A 21,054-nucleotide genomic window follows, 5' to 3' on the forward strand; every position below is an offset into this window, starting at 1 on the left:
GGAGAGCTGGTTTCAAATCCAGCCAAATTAAATACAGAGCCTGTAGCCTGTTCCTCAGAAGGTCTGGACAATGGAGTTGGTGGTGGATGGGAGGAGTGGTTCTCTCCAACTACACCTGTGAGTGGTCCCTGCCCTGAGATGACTAAAAGTGCCAAACCCGAGAGCAGCAGAATATTGGGTCAGACCGAGGCGAGTGGAATTGATCATTCACCCCCCCCCCCCCCCCCCCCCCCCCCCCCCCCCCCCCCCCCGGGCCTCTGCTCTCGACATCCAACCTCTAATCCACCACCCACAATGCATCTGGTTTCCTCGGATGCCTAAGTCATGTCAATAACAGTGGGGTAGATCCGACTTTTAGGTGACAGGGATTTGACACATTGCACAATTCAGTCGTACATTCATACAGACGTGATACCGTTCAAACCGTTTCCGTTTCGGGTTCTGAATCTGGCTGAGAGTTCATATCACGTTAGCTCCACTGAAATAAAACCGATTACTTGTTCGGCACTTTTACAAGGCAGTCCATATTTCTCCCCCGTCGGCGTGCAAAATGGAAGCTTATCATTTTTACAATATAACTTTTTATTGTTGCAGAGTAGAAAGTCGTGGTAGGCCCTACTCGTGGGTCAGCTCTTATCTTTAACAAAATATTTGCTCATGGCTGTTTGAGTTGTCTGCCTGATTACTTTTCTGTTTACAGAATGGAGATAAGCATGGAGGATTTTGGCCCGCAGTCGTGGTAGGCAGCGAGCGGCATATGTCTCATACAACAGTAGCTCAAACAGGAGCCCTTTACACCTCACTGGCATTCGGTCCCTGCGGTGTGCTTAATGTTCTTGTTTATTTTGTGGGTTTTAAACACAGATTCTCCTGTTAATTATACAAATACCTTGCACACATTGATTTTGTGTGTGTGGAGGTTTTAAATGAGAGCTGAGCCTGCAGAGAAAACAGAATGTTCTTCATGATTCAGTTCTAACTAATCCTTCGATTCTGTGCTTCCATTTAGAGACGGATATATGTCTCTATTCAGTTGGCTTGCCTCTCCTTTTCTTTCATGTTTCCCGAGCAACACACAGGCAATAGCACCACGCTAGCCATCTCTATCCTGCTAATTGAACGGCCTCGCTCCGCGACCTCAGCAAGGTCGTGGTTGTGAATGCATTGAGCGTGTTTACTTCGCTATTTTTACTTGTGTATTATACTGAGTGGCCTGACCCCCATCGGCAGCTAATCTGGTTGAGCCTGGGCCCTTGTTTCCATAACAATAACTCCCATCAGATAAAAAGTGCTTAAGTCTGAGCTTTTTTCAACCCCAGGAGGAGTGCACTAGATCCTGCCTCATCAGGCCTCCTTCATGTGGATGCAGAAGTTGAAGTTGTACGCCTATATTGTGGACGTTTGGCTTGTCGGAAAATGCCTTTTGTCGACTACAGTCTTTTTTTTTTCTTTTTTTATTCATGAACATTTACCACATTAAACATAGTGGACAAAACAAAGCAATAACATGAAAACAGGAAAAATAAGTAAACAAACATGAGGTCATGGGATCTTCAGTAAATTCAAAACAAAATTGAAACATACTTTGAACCGTCTGTCACATTGGCCAATAAATACTCCATTTCCCCACCGTCTTTCTCCGAGCTCTGTTTGGAGTCGTATGGAGTGGGTCAGGTTTCTTTATTCTGAGGAGCGGAACATTGAAACTGCTGCTTCGACGCTGGCTTTGCAACTTCGTATTTTCTTGTGTAGAAGTTTTGTTATTGATGTTAAAAACATGAGGGACAGTATTAGGAAGTTGTTCAGTTTATAGTTGCAGGCGAAATGTTGAGTTAAAAGAATAAACCGCTCTGTGGGCGTATATAATTGGGAAGGGTATCAGTGGATTAAAAAACGAAAACAGTAAATTTTGGATTGGCTTTTTTGAGAGAAAAATCTCAGTGTTTCATAAGCAGAATGGGACTTGAAACCAGGCAACTGAACAAAGATGTATGTCTTGCTGCTCTTTACCAGACTCTCATCAGTGGCCATGATGAGGTTGTTTTTGCATTCCTCTTAAGCACTCGGTTGTTTGATGTTCTGTCAACCTGCATGTCTGGTTCACCGATAAGCCCGCAATAAAGTGCTGCAGGACAGCAGATAAGTGAGGTGTGTGTGTCTGTGTGATTAGGTTGTGTGTGAGCGAGAGTGAGTATGTTTAGGGTGAGTGTGTGTGTGTCTTTGGGGGGGATTATGCCTTTTATTTGTGCTGTGTGGAATACAGCAGCCATGGTTTGTTGAGCTGCTTAGCCGTCGCGGTACAATGACCGATGCACACAGTCCTAGCTTGGTTTAACTCCCTAATTTATTTCTCTACCTTTTTTGCTTCGCTAACGGAGCAGCAAAGTTATTCAACCAACACCCATGTCTTTTAATTCCCTTTATCAATTCCTCTTTTGTTTCCTCAATGTCCTGTCGGTGGCAGAGAGGCAGTGTCCCCTGTTAAAACGCTGGTTTTAATTTTGAATTAAAACAGTCAAGCTGACAGTTGGGGATGCTACAGTGGTTTGACTCGGACATGCTCGGACACTGCCCCTCAAGGCAGTCTCAATGATGCCACATAAATTCAAGTAACTTCATATTTGACTTCTATAATCGGCACGTAGAAGGCCTTCCGAGTTGTCGTTGTGTGGATTTTCCAGCGGTCGTGTCGGTCTGTGTGTCGATGTCGTGTGCAATGGACAGTTTGACTCGAAATATAAACAACGGCGTGGGTCGATAAACCCCAGACTGCAACAATAACGACCCCCGATGAGGTAAAAACACGCGCAGAATACAAGTAGAACAAGGCGCAGACCCACCACCACCACCACCACCAACACACCCCACACATATAGAGAAGAAAGCTAATGACTGCCATCAGTCACGTATTGATTAGCAGTCCGCCTCACTGTTCCCCAGCACAAACCAATACTGTACCAATGACGGGATATCAGGGTGGCAGACACCAGCCACACTGCTGTGTGAAGTCAGCCAGCCCCCCCCACCTCATCCCCTTACCTCCAGCCCAGCGTAATATGCCCCTGCCAACAGCGCCGTGAATGGTGGAATGAATTTGTCCCCTGGTCTGTGGACCTTTCGTGTGCGTGTGTTTGTGTGTGTGGCACAGAGCCATGCAAACGGCCCCTAGGGTCCCACTTTGGGCCCCAGCACGGCTTCACGGGCCACCCTGGAGATAAAACACCACTGTCTCACGGAACAAAATGGAAGGGAAGAAAAATGGTTCCCTAGGTGACCCTTGTGCGGCTGCAGCCTTTTTTAATTACATGGGAATCCCAGTCGGCAGGGAGAGCCGGCAAAGGAGCCTGGGATGGGATAGAGACATTGTGAATCAATCACCCTTGTTCTCGCTCTCTCTCTCGTTCTCTTGCTCTCTCGCCCGCCCCTTTTCTGGATTTCGCTCTTGCTTTCTCTCGCTCGCTGTCTCGCTTCTCTTTCTTGCTCTCTCTCTCACTCGCACGTTCTGCTCTCTGGCTCCTTCTCTCCTTCAGTCTCAATAGTCAGTCACCTTCCCTCCTTCATTTCCTCCTCCTCCTCCCTCATCTCAGAACTGGGGCCGGTGACTCATCTTCCCCATAAGCCACAGTGGAGCGGTGCGCTTACCCAATGTAATTACACTTTCCTCAGCAACTACCTGCGCCATTCAACATTAAAACATTGATGGGTCGTTTTCACCCTTAAACAAAACAGCCATTAAACACGGTTTGAGAGTTTTTTAATAGGCCTAGAAAACATTTTGCTATTAAGGGAGTTGGAATCGCACAGCCTTTCCAGTGTACCGCTTTGCATGACCGATGCAAAGTAGGATTCCTGCTCCGCTCTGGGTGTCGTGTTGCGGGGCTTACTGTGTTTAACCGCGGATCAAACCTGGAACACAGTTACCTTTTTGGATCCGTTTTTATGTGTGTTTTCATGGCAACCATAGTCAAAAAAATTGTGTTGATGATGAAGTGCACCAGAGTAAAGCCAGTGTCAGTGGATCACAGTAGGGTATTACCAACTGATGGCAGACATGGCAGTCATCTCTCTTTCTCAGAGTGGATGAGCAGGGAGAGATTGGGGTTTGTTTGCTCAGCAACAGAGAGCCCCGACCAGCCAGCCCACCAGCCCACCCGCCCCCCCCTGAGTGTAATGCAACCGGACCACCAGAAAGTGGGTCAGGACAGGGGAAGTTCTGAAGGGCTGGTGCGGCAAAAGTTGTGAGCGTCCCACGAGATCCTCTTTGTCCATTTCTCTATTCTGTGGGGAGAGAGAGAGAAAAAGAGAGAGCGAGAGAGATGGAGAGAGAAGCGACCAAGCAAAAGGTTGTTTTTTTTCCATTAAGGCTCAAGATGATTGACTTTCTTCACCTCTTTTCTTGTTCTTTCATGAGGAGCCCCTTCCTGCCAGCAGAATCTATCAGATCCCCTCTGACAATGTGCATTTATATTTTATCTGTCCGAACCAATACACTCTCGCCTCTCTCTAGACTCTAGACCACAGATGATTCTGCTTACATTTCCCCCAGTAAAACCACTTCTATATTATGTCATACAGCCTTGTAAACCTGCCAACATGCATATAATGCCTTCTGTAGGAGAGGTACATGCGTCTTGTTTAATATTGATAGCAACCAATGAATTGCTCAAAGCTGCCTCAGCATACAAGCAGAAAGGGCTTCCGAGTAACACGGTCGATTGCATCACGACCGGTCTGTGTGTTGTTGGTTTTCTTGACATAAATGCGTTTATTTTGATCACAAGGAATTAAAAAACAGGAATCGGGGAAGCAGTTTTCACCAGCTCAGCAGAAACGGGATTGTCTGGATACGAGGGCCACTGGCCTCCCTCGGGACTCAATCAAATTTGATTGTTTACAGGCTAGGGTACCTAGTCATTGCCACACCCAGTACAGTCTAAGGTAGAATGACTCGCCACAATAAAGGTGCAATTATTTTCTGTCGGGCAACAAACCAAGGAAACCCAATCATGCTCGCTTCTCAGCTCCATGTCAACGAGTCGCCCTCATTTCCTCTTGTGCCATCGCAACAAAAAAAAAAGCGAAATGTTTTACACACAGTGTAACTCATTCCTCTAATCCCTCTCTCTCCCATTCTTCTCCTTCCCTTCTCTCTGTGTGTCCACAGGCTCTGCAGTCTCACGTTGAAGAAGCTGATTGTGCTCAAAGAACTGGATAAAGAGCTCAACTCGCTGTCTATAGCTGTCAAAATACAGGTGGGTCTTCAATCTGTCCGTCTGTGCCGTGGTGGGAAGGCGGCCTCGCAGGCCGCTACACCGACCCACATCCGTCAGTCCGTGTATTGTTCTCCGCTATGCGTAGCCGGCGTTAAGTAAGCGACCTAGCACGAATCACAAAGCCCATGACTGTGATAACGAGGGCCGCTAATCCCTCAAATTGTTTAAAGCTGCGTCTTATCGGTAGCCAAGCGCCACTGAGTCACATCCCCTCAGGTGCTTATGAAATAAGTAGCACCAGCATTACCACACTAACCAGGTGCGGTAACTTCATAAGTCACCCAGGGTTTCTGTGTCATCCGATAGAATCGTTGTGTGGCTACAGCCATTTCGTCATGCCCAACCTTTTCTTTGTTGTTTCCTGTGTGTTGCTCAACTATTTTATCGCTGGGGCGTGTACCCTCACACCTTCCCTTTCTTCGCTTCACATGAAACGACTCAATCACTCTCTCACTCTATGTCTCTCTCTCGCTCTCTCTCTCGCTCTTTTGTCACCTTGGGGATATTGTGGCTTATGTTATACACAGTCAAAGCGTCCCAGGCTTTATTGAGTCATCGCCGGGCACCAACTGTGGTTATAAAGGTGCCGGTTCACTGCCTCGGATGTGGTTCTGCATTAGCGGTGATCTCGTAGGCGGTGGGCTGCATTGAATCTTGGTACGAATGAAGTGGCTTGCAATTATAAAACCCAATTGACTAGACTACAATACAATGGCCTTGGCAAGGGGTAGCCGGAAGGTGGAAAAGTCTACTTTCAGTCGAAGAATCAACATTCCTTCTCCATTTCCCAACATCTCCCTCTATTTCCCAGCATCAATTGGAAGTACTGCCGCCATAGCGAGCACCACCTGCGCCCACTCTTGGTGTGTGTGTGTGTGTCTGTGTGTGTGTGTGTGTGTGTGTGTGTGTGTGTGTGTGTTATCACGACAGTTGTGACAATGACAGCCAGGGAGTGCTTCAGGATGTGACTGTGAGGTCATGACACTGTGCCACCACACTGCTTCTTTACCCCGGTGTAGAGCTAAGAATCGCCAGGCTAAGCCAGCTTTGTCTTTAGATTTTGTCTAGTGGTTATGAAAGCAGAAACTACCAAGGACGAGAGGTCATCTGCCACTTGACAATGACCTAGATTCTTGTCTTGGTGTAGCGCAAAAGGGATAATTGGAGTTTAAACACGGGCCCGCATTCAGAATGAGTTAATTTCATGCTGTATTATCAGAGGGACAAGGCTCTGTTATAAGTAGCGGTTGTATTTAATGTCACAGCTTGATTAAGCGTTGGGGTATGTCACATGGGCCTTTCTCACACATGGGCTTATCAGTCACGGAAAAAAACAAGTTCTCAGTGAATTACAAGGGATGACAGCGTAACGTGAAGGATTATTTCTGCCCTGCAAAGCCAATTCCCCCGTCTTCTGAAGACTACATCTGCTCGGATCGACTGCACTTTCAACACGCCATCACAAGTGGGACCACTCCAACTGGATTGGTGTAAATGGTAAATGGACTGCATTTATACAGTGCCTTTCTAACCAGTGGCCACTCAAAGTGCTGTTCAATATTGCCTAACATTCATCCATTCATGCACACATTCACACACCGACAGCAGTGTCAGCCAAGCAAGGCGACAGCCAGCTCGCCGGGAGCAGATAGGGTGAGGTGTCTTGCTCAGGGACACCTCAACAAGGGAAAAATGCCTTCTCCCTAATCCAATATTACGCAACATCAATGTGTAAAGTAAACCATAAACATCCAGACTTTGTCGCGGAAAAGTTTCAACCAGAAGCCTGGCATGTCCACTTCCCGCTGTGTAATTCAATCATTTTCCTTTCCTTCTTCATTCACTAATAGAGTCGCTCTGTGGAAAGTTATCTCCTCCAGCCCTGCCCGGCCATTGGGCCAGCATTAAACCAGTCAGCCGAGTCCGGGTTCATCCCTGCAGCTTGTGGCTGCAGGGATCGAAGGCGGGAGGGTCTCGAAGGCGGGAGATCTCTACATTTTGCCCGAGCTCACCCTGAGGTTGAGCCATCACACTCCATCCATGCCCCTGGCATGGGGAACTAGAGCATCAAATCTGCTCTCGAGAAGTTTGAGGAGAGGCGATGGAGACGGGGAGAGCGAGAGAGAGAGAGAGAGGGAGAGGGGGGGGGGGATCGATCTGTCTCCATGTTTGCCAGGCAGGTTCATGAAGAGCCCTATATACTGCATGTCATCACTTCTCCCTCCAGCATACACTGGCTGTCCCCCATCTTCCCCTCATGCCCCCTCATATACTTTAACGTACTCTCGTGTGCGCCCAATTCCCACTCTGTCTCTCATCCCTCTCCCTTCTCTCCCCTACATGAAGCCCATTAGGTTAGGTGGCCTTCATGCCCCGTCACTTCCAGGGATCATAACAAACTCACCTTTTGGAAAACGCTCCGACCCTGAGCCAGTGACGTATGCAGGGAGAGCGGTTAATGATGAGAGAGCAGCTGATTGGCTTCCTCTCATTGGTTCTTATGGAGACCGTGGCCCCTCTCCATCGGCTCCCTTCCAAGACCTTCTAACCTCAGCCCATGCCTGAGTTAAACATTGTACGTTAACACAGGGCGAGCAGTGACTTTACGCTGTGTAAAGCCCTGGAGGGCGTCTGAACTTCCCAAAGGAGAAAGAAAAAAATCTTGAATCAGGCGACAGGCAAGGTTAAAAAAAGCTTCCCTTTACAACACCTTACACAGGAGGCGCTCGGCGGCTTAGCTTGTGGGTGTGCATTAGTCTAGTGCTGACGCGCTAACATGCCTTTCACAGTAATGTATATTATGTCTCTGCTGGTAGAGCTCCTGACTCTAATGGCGTTTTGCGTTTTCAAGAGGAGATAAGTGTCTCTGTGGACTGTGGGCATCCTATGTATACCACTAATCTGGTGAGTTATAGTGCACGGCCTGGGCTTGAGTCCGTGGGGGGTCTGGGAGCTCGGACGGGCTGCCACATCCCCTCGCTTTCCCCCCCCCCCCGATGGACACATGAGTGGAGAGGCTTGTAGCGATGAGAGAAAGAACGAGACTGAGGAGGAAGCAGAGAGAGAGAGCTAGGGAGAGAGGGAGGGGGCGGAGGAGGAGAAGTGCAGACCATTCAGGACAAGCCTTTTCGCCTGCCAACACACCACAGTATTGTTGCTGGATGTCGAGCTGTTGGAGAGGGCTTGGCTCAGGGCCCTGGATTCATTTGACCGGACGACACAAAATGGTTTCTTCCTCGTAAATCTTTTTTTTTTTTTTTGGCTTCATCTGTTCACATGACAACAGGATGGAGGATTAAACGTTGTGGAGAAGTATTTGTAGGTTTGTAATGGAGTACAAATCAAACATTATTCCACGCAAATGAGTTGCTTGGTTTTGGTGTGATCACATTAATATGATGGTGTGTTTGGCAGTGATAAGCTAATAACATTTTAATTACATTTTAATTAAGTACTGTCTTGGTGTTTGAGTATACTCCCGTCTGGTTTGATCTCAGATGTCTGAAGACTACCTGTGGCTCCTAGACCAGATGTCCAACCACCACCTGCTCCTGAATGCATCTCAAATGTATACGCTTCACTGTGAATCACTTTGGATAATGGCATTCGGTTTTCAATGTACATTTCTCATGAAAACAGTGTCATAAGGTCATACCGCAGACATCTGCCCGACGCATTGTACTAATTGTACTTTACTTTAATTCCAAAGAAGGAGGCTGGAATTGTGTCTGCTTTCATCCGGCAGAATGAGAAACTGTTCAGCACTATGACGCCTTGCGTTTGATCTGCTCCGCCTAGCTGTCTCTCATCCCCGCTCGATTGATCTGTGGAAGACGGCTAACTGAAGGGTGAGAGCCATTTGCCAGCTCCATGGATCTGGGAGCCCTCCTCCAAATCCTTCCCTCAGTGTCTCATTAGCAGAGCTGACGACAGCCAGCCATTGTCTGAGACATGTGCCAATATCACTGTCTCCTACGCCGTCAGCAGTTCACTCAGAACCCTTCCTCTCTCACTTGTCTGGGTATCCACGACTTGTGTTGGTATGGTCGGATCAGGAGTGTAAAGGAGGCTAATTTATTGAATTTATTATTAACCAATCCAATCCAAACAGCAGACTACAGTCCCGAGCACACGGATGCATTCTAGATAGGTAAATTTTTGGACATATGGTGATGTGATGTTGTTCCAAGTTTGTACGGCGCATGGGCAACCTCCTTGTTTGCTACCATGATTAAGATGTGATTGTTCCTCGATTCATATTGGATATCCATCACGGCCGTGCATGTGTTTGCGTTACACTCTGCATTAGGGAGGATATTGTAGCGGGATCTTGGCATGCAGAGGTAGAAGCGGAAATCACATGGCTCTCTCCTTCTAGACTTCCACATGCAACCTTTTCCCTCCATAAGTAATGTGCTTGGAACAGCGTCGAGGCTGTTAGACGTCTCGGGGGGGGATGCAGCGGATGGAGTCATGATGATCGAAATGGCTGCCTGATGCAGGGGTCTACGAGGGGGCCGCCGTCCTCAGCGGCGGTGTCGCTTTAGATCACGGTGCAATCTACCACAGCCGACCGGGCCCTCTGTTGTGCTCCGAAGCCCCACATCCCACCGGTTCTCATGTAACCACCAGTCAAGCGTGTCTCAGCCTGTTCACTTGATATCCGCCAGATGATTCAGCAGCTTTCAGTGCTGCCGCCAGTCAAGCCAATGTCATTAGGATCTAATATCGTCTCCGATTGATCACACTATAAATGGCTCAGTTTACATGCTCAGGTCCGACATAGGATACCCTGTCTCTCGCATGGCACCCTCCGAATCCCATTTTGTCACCTGCAGCCGAGAAAGGCACTGTGATGATATTTTTTACACCGACATGGATGTTTGCACACGATAGGATGTGCTGCCAAGTCCTGCACGAGGAATGCCAGCTTATGTCCGTCAGACCCTGACTTTTGCAAGGGTGGGGGACGAGCGAGTTCATGATCAGTTCATGAGTTCAGCTGGAACACATGTCTTTGATAAGGGAGTTGTATAATGAGGTATTTTTCAGCAACTGTTCTCCAAGCAATAAAGAGATGTAGGATAAGGCTGCCGATCTGCTCAGGAGAAATTGTCGTGGACGGTATGCTTTTAATTTAAAAGAAAGTGAGAAGTAGAAAGAATTAAATTACAAAAACCCCCAAGGTGTTTTGTGTTTGGGTTTTGTGGCGCGGGGGGGGGGGGGGGGATATGCACAGGTGTTCACAGGTACGCTCTCTTCTCTCTTCCAGGGCTCCAAGCGGCTCCTGAGGTCAAACGAGTACGTCCTCCCTCCCAACGGGCTGATGGAGACTGACCTGGAGCTCACCTTCTCACTACAGGTGAACACTCAGGCAATCACGCTTCAGTCCCGCAATTTCCTTAGACTTTTCGTTTATTATTATTTATATGGCAATGTGAACACTTTTTACAAGGTCTGCTACTCGTGTTAACGGTTTGTTGTTAAGTGTTACAATGGGCAAAAATGTTCAAGATGTCAGATTCTCTATTCTGAATAAAAAAATATTCAGAATAGAGAATGGCTGCCCTTTCTTCTGTGTTGAATATTATTTTTGGAGTCTTTTATTTTTGGTGTCCTTGTTTTGTTGGCGAACCCCATAGTTATTCCACCATTCTTTATTACAGGCCAAACGACCCTGATGAGTTTGAATAAGCCAAGAATGTCGCGTGTCCGCCCCACTCTGTTAACCTGTGTGTGTTACCCCTTTAATCCCCAGTACCCCCACTTCCTGAAGAGGGACGCCAACAGACTGCAGATCATGCTGCAGAGGAGAAAGCGCTACAAAAACCGAACCATCCTGGGCTACAAGACGCTGGCCGTGGGAGTCATCAACATGGCGGAGGTACCTCCTCCGGGAATCCACTCTGTGCGCCGCTTCTATCCGATGGCGTGCCTGCGTACTGCCGTTCCCCTGGGGGGGGGGGGGGACACGGCCATTTGCATTTCATGTACGGCACCCCGCTTTCCAAAGAGCGAGAGCGAAACGCCCCTCCTGTGTGTGGCTTGTTACTTTTTTTTTCGATGAGTCATGCCTAATCATCACACATGCTGTTGGGGAGATTGTCAGCCATCTGGCCCCCCCCGCCCCGGCTTTCATGCGCACTTATCTGAAACAACAGCGTTTTGGTCGGGCATTGTGCGCGGGCGGTTGACCGAGGGCCGCTGCTGCACCCCTGTGTCAACACGGCGCCCTTTTGCGCCAACACGCCTTGTTCGGAACGCGTGTCACGGATCGCTTGAAACGGAACGACCGCAGATGCTACGTGTTCAGCAGCAGCAGCAGTCAGGGGCTGTCGCTCGCTGTCGGACGGGGACGGGGGGGGGGGGGGGCTGGCCCTCACTGTGAGACGAGGGGCTAGCCATCACTGTGAGACGAGGGGCCATGGCTGGGTGACGACTGGGCCTTCATTGATAAAACATGTGAAACAGCCAGTCACATATTTTCTTTGGAAAAAGTCCGGACAGGATTTTTTCATAAATCTCTCTCAGCCCAGAAAACTAAAATGGAAACAGTAATATGTAACCCACCGCAAACATCATGTGTTGTCTTTGTCCTCACCGGCTATAAGTTTGACTTCTTCCCTATAGAGGGGAGCTAGCCACATGCACACACACACACACACACACACACACACACACACACACACACACTGGATGCCTTTCAAAGCATCAGGTGAGGGTTATTATGCTGTCATCGGCTCTGGTTGTTCATTCTCATTCTGAGCCTTTCAGGGCATTATGTGGTTAAGAAGTCACCCACCCCCCACACTCTACCCAGTGCTTCAGCAAAAATTGCTCCTGCTGCGCTGAGAGCAGCTAATGAAATAACCTATTAAAACAGCCCCTCTCTGGAGAGTGCTAAAAACCCAAAGCATTTCTCCCCATCCCATCTCAAGTATTTATACAAGCTGCATTACTCTGTTTGGACTCGGTTTGTGTTTCAATAGCCAATTAGCTCTAAACGATGGCGGGGGCGTTTTAAAGGACGTGCGATTATAACCACGCATGTATGTTGAGAACATCAGGGTGCTGGGATAAAGGTCAGCCCGGTCTCTCTGCCTGCTCCCCCTCCCCCCTCCTGCTCCCTCTCCTTCGGCCCGACGGTTATGGGAGCTAATTTATGTGCAGCTCTGCCTCGCTCAGCAGAATATATCGAATTCTGATTCTGAAAGTGACACAGGAACACCTTCCCCTGCAGAGAGGTAATTTGTTTGTATTGATGCTGCAGGCGACGCCTCTATGGCAATTTCCTTTTCCCATGGTGCCCTGCGAACGTACAATTGCGTTTTGTGGTATTATTGGATGGGAACCGACAAGAGAGATGAGGGGGTCGTTCTGTCAACGCGAGTAGGAGTGAGATCCTCTGAAAATGGCGCCATATAGGTGGTAGCCTTTGTAAAGCATGGAATTATCTGCCTTCTCATTCGCTCCGGGTTTCAACGGGGTGGAAAATGTCCATAACAGTATAATTAGGAACTGCATGAATTAGGCGTTTACCGAGTTAATTTGAGAAAAATGGGCAGTTATGACAGTAATGGTCGTGATTTCTCTGCATGGCGGTTATAATACGGCTGTTCATGCGGCCCTGATTGAGGCAACGCCAACAACACTAGAACAGAACACCCAACCTAATACCAGAATAATGAACACAAACAACGGTGATTACACCAAAAAGACGACGATTACACCAACAAGAGGACGATTTCATGGCCGGCATCTGATTCGTGTGTGGAGCTAAAATCAGCTTGATTCCGATGCGGAGAAGCCAGCCCTCCACCCTACGGCTCACTCTCTGTGCGTTCTCTCCTCGCAGGTGATGCAACATCCCACCGACGGGGGACAGATCCTGGGTCTCCATAGCAACGTGAAGGAGGCGCCGCTGCGCGTGGCTGAGATCAGTGTGTACTCTCTGTCTAGCCAGCCCATCGACCACGAGGACGGCAGCGGCCAGGCCGGACGCAAAACCAAGACCTCAGGTTGGTCTCCACCCCCCCCCCCCCCGATTTCTGGAGCCCATCGATCGCCCGGTACCCACTTTGACCCTGGCATGACACCCCACCACAGGCTGAAATCTCAGGAGGCAGCCCTCCCTCGTACGCCACCCACCCCCCCTTCTCCTCCCTTGTACATGATATGCTCATCTCATTCAGGGCCCATGTGTCAGCCAGGGAGATATTATGCTCTCTGCAGCCACGGCTGTAATGTTGTTTTGAGAGCCCAACAGATGCGCCAGGCTATTGGCTTTCATGTGCTATCGTTCTGGAATTCTCTGAAGTGGGGGCTTTGAGTGAGGGCAGGGGGTTGGGGAGGCTGCTAGGCCTCCACATCCGACAGAGCCTGGGGCTCCCCACTCACGCCCCCTGTCCCTCCCCACGCAGGGCCCTGTCAAATTGTCCTGGCCGGTTCTGGTTATTAAGGGGGCAGCCCAAACACAACGATGAGCTCATGCAGCAAGTATTACAAGGAGGGGAACTCTGAGGGGGGAAGGTTCCCCCTCCTGCCCTCGACACTGATCCATCATAACGTAACAGATCAGAGCTGGAACAAAGAGGTGAATCCCACACACCTTGGGAGCGGCGATCTGTGGTGAGATGTTCCCACTGTTTAAGAGGACGCCCGTTGCGAAGCAGTTTCTCAGTGGGTCCTGGTTTGTGTTTCAGAGTTCACCGTGCACCGAGTTTGACACTCGTGTTGACCTGAAATCCCTCAAGCTTTATAACCTTTTGAAAGGGCTTCTTGTCAGAGAAGCCAAATATCACATTTTGACACATACTGACAAATATACGGACAAATGTGCTCCTTCGGCATGAAATATATTCATGAATAGCACATTTATTTGCCTTACCTGTAAAAATGTCTGAAAGGTCATTCAGAGCTGAATTTAGTTCCCTTTCTCTGTTCACGGTCAACAGTTTCACCTGCTCCTGGATTCTTGGTTAATGGTTATAAAAAATTCTAACCTCATCATCAATATGAGGGCCATCTTTCAGAACCAACTCAGACCTGTTCTGATGTGTGTTTTAAAGCTGTGTTCTTGTGTGTGTGTGTGTGTGTGTGTGTGTGTGTGTGTGTGTGTGGGGTTTCTGGGACGGCCTCTCTTAGACCGCTCCCCAGACATGGATAACTACTCGGAGGAGGACGATGACAGCTACTCCTCAGGACAGGAAGCCAGCGACGATGCCGCTCATGGCCAGGTCAGTCCCGTACAGCACATCCTAACAGGATTAACCCCCTCCCACTGAATCATACAAATAGACCTGCAGACAAGGGAGTGCAAGACAGCAGAGGGCCAGATACCTTCCCCGTCCCGCTGATATGGCTGCTGAGAGTCTTATCGGTTAATGGCTCAAATTTATATCAACACTCTTTTTTTTTACTCTGAGCTCTGGTTTAGAAAGAGAACGAAACGTGCCGACTGGCTCAGGCAGACAAATAATGTCAAGCATCATTGAGAGGCGCTTTTGTGTGTGGAGCAGAGAGGACATTTTTGGTACACTCCACCGAACACAGAACCTTCTCCAAATTCTGAATGCTAATTCTTGCAGCTGTGTTCAAGGTCCATTGAAGAGACTTTTATTTCCCGTATTTTCAAAGTAAAGGTGTGAAGCGATGTTTGCAGGTACACTAGCTGTCGGCAGGCGGCTGGTTTCTGTGTAAAAGCGGACGTGAGCTATAACTATGTTCCTGTTATCAGGATCTCTACGATGAGGACGACGAGGTCAGGAAGCCCAAGAAGGCGAGGAGGAAGATGATCCGGACCACCTCCATGACGCGGGTAGGTCGCTCCCACCCCCACCATCCTCCTGCTCTCAGCCGACTGTCAATCATTGACCAGGAAAGCCCCCCGGGGAATTGTTTTGCACTGCACATGCTTTTAAGGGAGAGCGGGCGTGTTTATGCGTTCCATTAGTTTGAGCCATTAGGGTATGTGGCGGCCGCCCATGTAAGACCGCACTCGTGTTCACCCGAGCGATTATAATAATGTGTCCTTACTCGGGAATGAGTCACCCACAATGGGGATTATATAAGTTTAAAGTGCCCGTTGATGGAGCGAGGCTATAAAACAGTGTTCTTATTCTGCTACTGTGTGTCTGTGTATCTTTCTTTTTTTTTTTTTTTTTTTTTACAGCAACCCAACTTCAAGCAGAAGTTTGTGGCCCTACTGAAGAGATTCAAGGTGACTGACGAGGTAAGGAAACAAACAAAACAAAAGGGGAATCCGACTCGCACCGAGGGACTAACGACAAGGTGGCGAGTATTCCCCGTGATTGGCTCGTCTTCCGGGGCCGTCCGTCCGTCTGTCAGCAGCGGAACATATCAGTTATTAAACTGGGGCAGGCTGGTGGAACGCATCCCTTTATTGACTCTCTAAACAGCGCGTCGCCACGTTGCTTCTAGCAGCGAACCCTGACTGTAGGAGCTCTTCTCTGACTGCTGCCCTGACTGCTGCCCTGACTGTTGCTCTGACTGTAGGAGCTCTGCCCTGACTGCTACCCTGACTGCTGCCCTGACTGCTGCCCTGAATGCTGCCCTGACTATAGCACTCCCACAGTCAGGGACCCATTGAGGTTACCCAGCATCGTTATGGCCCCCCCCTCTCTGCTCCAATCTGAGGCTGTGTGATGCACGCCTCGCCACTGGCGGTGATTTGCGTGCAGAGTACATTAGCGGCGTGGGGCTTCCAGTTCCAGACCACTCAGTCCACGGGATGACCGGAAAGCGTTCGGATTGTTCCTGCCACCGAGCCCCCCCGCTAGTGTTTACGGCCTGATTCAATTGAGACGAAGTCTCCTTCAGGACAGTGAATAACGAGAGACTGTGTTTACGGCCTGGTTCTGTTGAGACAAAGCTTCCTACAGGACAGTGAATAAGGAGAGACTGTGTTTACGGCCTGGTTCTATTGAGACGAAGGCTCCTACAGGACAGTGTATAACGAGAGACTGTGTTTACGGCCTGGTTCTATAAAGATGAGGGGTCCTTTAGGAAGGAGTATAATGTAAGATAATAGAAGGATCTACACGCATATCACGTAATGGAAAGATGTAGGTCACTGGTGTGAGTGTCTGTGCAGGATAAAATGTCAGTCATTACCATAATATTGCATAAATGATAGCAATCGTTGAGATTTCTCGTGCAATGGTACAAGCAGGTTTTTTGAAGCTGTCCTAGCGGCCTAGTTTGGAAGCGGTCCCGTAGTCCAGAAGTCTGAATTACATATAGATGAGGAGATTACCGAAGCGGACAGTTGGGAAAAGCATTAGGGGTGAGAGGTTTAACCTCCTGTTGGCTCCATCAGCACTCAGCAACGCCAGAGCCACAGCTTGCGGGCCGAGGCTTGTGTAAACGTCCAGGTGGCCTAATCCCTTCTCTGCAGTGTGGTGGTGGTGTGCGGGTCTAACATGTCCTCACAACATGGTCGTCATGAGGGAGGGAGGGAGGGAGGGAGGGGGCAGGGCCACACGGAGGGGAAGTGTGTGTGTATCTGAGCCCGTGCTCCCTTGCCCCTGGTGTACCATTAATCACCTGATTAGGACACTCTAGCCTCCCCTGCGTGTCGTCCCTCTACGATGTACCGCCCACCTCCCCTCCCCGCCCCCGCCTCCGCTATGGCCTGTACCCCTCCCCCCGTCGCCCTTTAATGGGCTGGCGTTAATTAGCTTGCCAAGGGCCAAAACAAAACAGGGATGTATTTACAGCAACAGCCCCCGCTCCGATTGTTTTTTAATTTCCTTACAGCCTTTCTTTGGCCGCTCTGTAATTAAGCCTCTGGTTCACGGCGTCAGTCAATGGTCCGGTCAATCCAGCGTCCCCGTAATCGAGCCTGCGTCCCTCATTATCGACGGCACCACTGTTGCCGTGGTGAGGCATCGACGATAGCCTCTCACTCTTTATTTTTTTAACATTTAGCGGTTTTATCCAAAGCGACTTGCAATGATTCATTCACACACCGGCGGCGGAGTCAACCATGCAAGGCGACAGCCAGCTCGTCAGGAGCAGTCAGGGTGAGGTGTCTTGCTCAGGGACACCTCGACTCTCTAAGGAGGAGCGGGGGATCGAACTAGCAACCTTCCAGTTACGAGTCAACCCCGCTCTGCCTCCTGAGCTAACCCGACACCCCTGTGTGTGTGTGTGTGCGTGCGTTGCTCTGCAGGTTCTGGACTCGGACCCAGTGGACCAGACCCAGGAGGTGGAGGAGGACCTGGACCTGCTCTACGACAGCCTGGAGGTGTACAACCAGAGCGACAGCGGGCCAGAGATGGAGGACAACGAGAGCGTGCTCAGCACCCCCAAACCCAAGCTCAAGTACGTGTGCATGGAGCTCTGCATCAGCGCTGGTAGTGCCTGGCAAAATGTTTTTTTAGCTCAATCATTTGACTGTCAGGCATTGATAAATAACATGATAAATAGACGTGGGCAAGTGTGTCCTGGAGGAGGGATGTATAAATAATGTTGTTTATATCCATGAAATATTCAATATATTATCGTTTTCTTTTAATTAGAAATTTCAGGCATACATTTGTGATACATTTCCTCTGTTGCGTTGGAGATACCATCCATCCATAAAAATGCATTTTTCGAACTTCACAAGCCGCCAGCCCAGAATACAGGTGTGAGGTCGTTGAATCCATACACGGCAGCACTCATCACAGTCTTCCCTGAAGCTCCCCCTCGCATGCCGGCGTCGCTATGGAAACCGCGCCCCTGCGTCCTGCAAATGGGCGCACACGTTTGCGTGCTGTGATCACCAATCGACGGCGGAGGCGTCCAGCCTGTCGCTAAACCCACCCCTTTGTGCTCGCAGGCCGTTCTTCGAGGGCATGTCCCACTCCAGCTCCCAGACGGAGATCGGGAGCCTGCACAGTCAGAAGAGCCAACACAGGGAGCTGTCCTTTCCCGTAAGTCGATGGGCGCCCCTCCGTCACACGACACACCCACCAACACCACCTCCCCGTCCCTCGGGCTGGTGCTACATCACAGCCGCTCCAACGCAAGGCACCGGCCCTGTCATCTCCCCGGGCCGCTGTGGTTATTTCTGTCATGTCTTTGTACAATTTTCTTTTTCTTGCCACGTGTGTTTCTCGACGTTCAATCATCCAAGAGCACCCACTGGTCGAGATGCCCGTCAACCCTCAGCCCGTGTGTAAATAGAGGCTCAGGGATTCCCTTAGAGGCAGCCACGCCCCTGGGCAAGGTAATGTCAGCACTAGAGCAATGGTGTCCCCAGACAACAAACATCTCCCCATCCTCCTCCCACTAGTCAGCTCTGGACGGGGGGAGGAAGGACGCGCTGTACGACCCCTTCCCCCACCTCGTGTATTTATAGGGCTCGACACCAGATGACCCCCAACTCGTCCAACAACACACACACACACACACACACACACACACACACACACACACACACACACACACACACACACACACACACACACACACACACACACATTCCAAGGCTTGCCAGGAAGAGGGGATGGAGTGATCTCTGAAATTCTCCTGCTGATTTACGTCGTGTTGGAAGGGAAGAGCACAGGGGGAAATGGGGGGTGGGGGGGGTTTAAGAGTGTGTGGGGGAGGAGAAGACGTCGCAGAGTCTGAAGGCCAAACACGGAGAGCTGTTTATAAATATCTAGGAATCCAATGGAGCCTGTGACGCGGCAGCCCGGTGCATCACCGGCCGTTGCGACAGCGCACCGTCGTCGAGCCATAAACGTCAGGCGATTTGGTTCTTTATGTGCACTTAAGAGCAGACGAGGAACGACGCTGCACTCTGCATTTCAATAAATTCACCCCGCAAAACACGAACGACACAAGCAGCCCTAAAACGTTTATTCTCCACAGCCACAAGGTTATGCAGTGTATCACAACAACATGGCGATGTTCTGCTTCTCTTCCTTCTCCTTTCACTACTTCTTAGTTCTTCTCCTCCTCCTTCTCCTTCCCTTTCTTTCTCCTCTTTCTATTTCTCTTTCTCTTTCTTCATTCCCCTTCTTCTTTGTCTTTCTCCTCCTCCCTCCTCTTCTTCGGCTCCTGCTTGTCTCGTTCCATCTGAAGAAGACGTGCAGTGACATATTATACGGTAGACAACAGGGTCAGTTTCGCTGAGAAGTGTGCTTCTCAGGCAAACATGCCGACCGCACAAAACCTCGGGCCGATGGGTTGCACTCTCTTTCCAACGAGTCACACACACAAGCACGCATACACACACGCGCACCTCATTGGACAGAAAAAACACTGTGAGAACTCTAAAATACCCTGTTCGTACCATCAAGGCCCTTATTTATATTCCCCTCCCCTTATTATTGTCCCGGCCTGCAAACCCACACCACAGCAACGACGGGACAGGGTTGGCAGCCATCCACCGGCTGTAGTAAAACGAAACGAATGCCATTCTAGCAGCGCTCTCTAGCCTGGCCACCTGTCTGTTTGGAGCGGTGTGAAATGGTGCTGTCAGGGCAGGACAGCAGGCTTATCAGGCACCCTGCAGGGAGATATTTATACCTGCCAGCTCCACTTGTGTCAGCGCGCCCCGGCCACACGCAGCCTCTCCGGCAAGATGAGGTCCGTCGTGCAGCCACCCGATTGGTCCCTCCTGAGCTCTCGAGCAGATGGAGCCAGACGGCCTGTCCCCTCCGGAGCGGCCAAATGTGGCGTATTGTTTATATAATTTTAATTTAACGTAGCGTTCCAGCCCCCCGCTCCCTCCCAGGCTGGCCTTACAGCAGAGAGTCTCATGTGCTCCCTGTGAGTCTCATGTGTTGGCTTGTTTGTGTTTGGGTGACAGAGCGGAGAGTTCCTGACCGTGGACAGATGTAAAGTCACACCGGGCACCCGCTACCAGGACGACATCATCCCTGACCCCGTCATTGGGGTACGTGTCTGTGTGTCTGCGTCTGTGTCCCCGCGTCCACTTGTGTCTGTGTGGGTGTGTCTCACTGCGTGCGTGTGTGTGTATGTCTTTCTGTGTGTGTTTCCAGCGGCTGGGCATCTCTGTCCACTCCTGCCGTCTGTGTTTGCTGTATTTTTGTTTGTTTGATTTTCGCTGGCCTCACTACTTCCAGTTCCCCCCCCCTGCCTTTGGGACCCCCAGCCTGCTGCTGGTGTCCTGCCTCACCTCGCTGTGTCTCAGCACTTTACGGCTCCCAGCGGTGGAAACACAACCAGAAGAGAAGGATCAGTCGGTATTCGCAGAGGCAGGCACAATCAAAGAGCACCGTCATCCATTATGGATCCACAGAGCCAGGTCCCTAAAGGACCCGGGAGGGAGGGGGGGAGAGAGGGAGAGAGAGAGATAGAGAGATAGAGGGGGGGATGGGGGAGAGAGAGAGGAGAGGGAGAGAGGGGAGGGAAAGAAAGAAAGAGAGAAAGAGGGAAAAGGAAAGAGAGAGGAGGGGGAGAGGGAGAGAGGCTGGAAGGGAGGATAGAGAGAGCAGATAAAAAGCAAACAGAGAGGGGAGAAAGAGCAGGGAGGGACAGAGTACAGAGAGGCAAGGGTAGAGAGAGAGAGGGGAAGGAGTGAGCACACTGCTGCTGTTTGTTTGCGTCTCGGAATACACAGTATGATCCCCCCCAAACATGCCCTGACCTGCCTGCAGTATGGCGGGCGCCGCCTTGGCCCGCTAACCCAGTTCGGAGTGGCTCTGTGATGGATATCTTTTTCCACTTGTCCTGCAGCCCGCTGAGCGGCCGCGACCTTCCCCCACCCTTGCCCCCCACGTTCCTTGTGCATCATTATCCCCAG

At 50.0% G+C, this 21,054-nt stretch overlaps 1 protein-coding gene across 3 annotated transcripts in view; it reads left to right on the top strand.

The window, feature by feature from the left end:
* Nucleotides 1-21,054, top strand: part of LOC307071708 (phosphofurin acidic cluster sorting protein 2) — a 48,631-nt gene that overhangs the window by 10,716 nt on the left and 16,861 nt on the right. For all 3 annotated transcript variants that reach the window (XM_079730765.1, XM_079730767.1, XM_079730766.1), the window contains exons 2-11: nt 5,165-5,252; nt 10,546-10,635; nt 11,032-11,157; nt 13,129-13,291; nt 14,418-14,509; nt 15,010-15,090; nt 15,445-15,504; nt 17,467-17,618; nt 18,118-18,211; nt 20,098-20,184. In XM_079730765.1, the coding sequence (XP_079586891.1) occupies nt 5,165-5,252; nt 10,546-10,635; nt 11,032-11,157; nt 13,129-13,291; nt 14,418-14,509; nt 15,010-15,090; nt 15,445-15,504; nt 17,467-17,618; nt 18,118-18,211; nt 20,098-20,184 (1,033 nt within the window). The remainder of the gene's footprint in view (nt 1-5,164; nt 5,253-10,545; nt 10,636-11,031; nt 11,158-13,128; nt 13,292-14,417; nt 14,510-15,009; nt 15,091-15,444; nt 15,505-17,466; nt 17,619-18,117; nt 18,212-20,097; nt 20,185-21,054) is intronic.

Source organism: Pollachius pollachius (genome assembly GCF_949987615.1).
Source record: "Pollachius pollachius genome assembly, chromosome: 2".
Classification (NCBI taxonomy): Eukaryota; Metazoa; Chordata; class Actinopteri; order Gadiformes; family Gadidae; genus Pollachius; species Pollachius pollachius.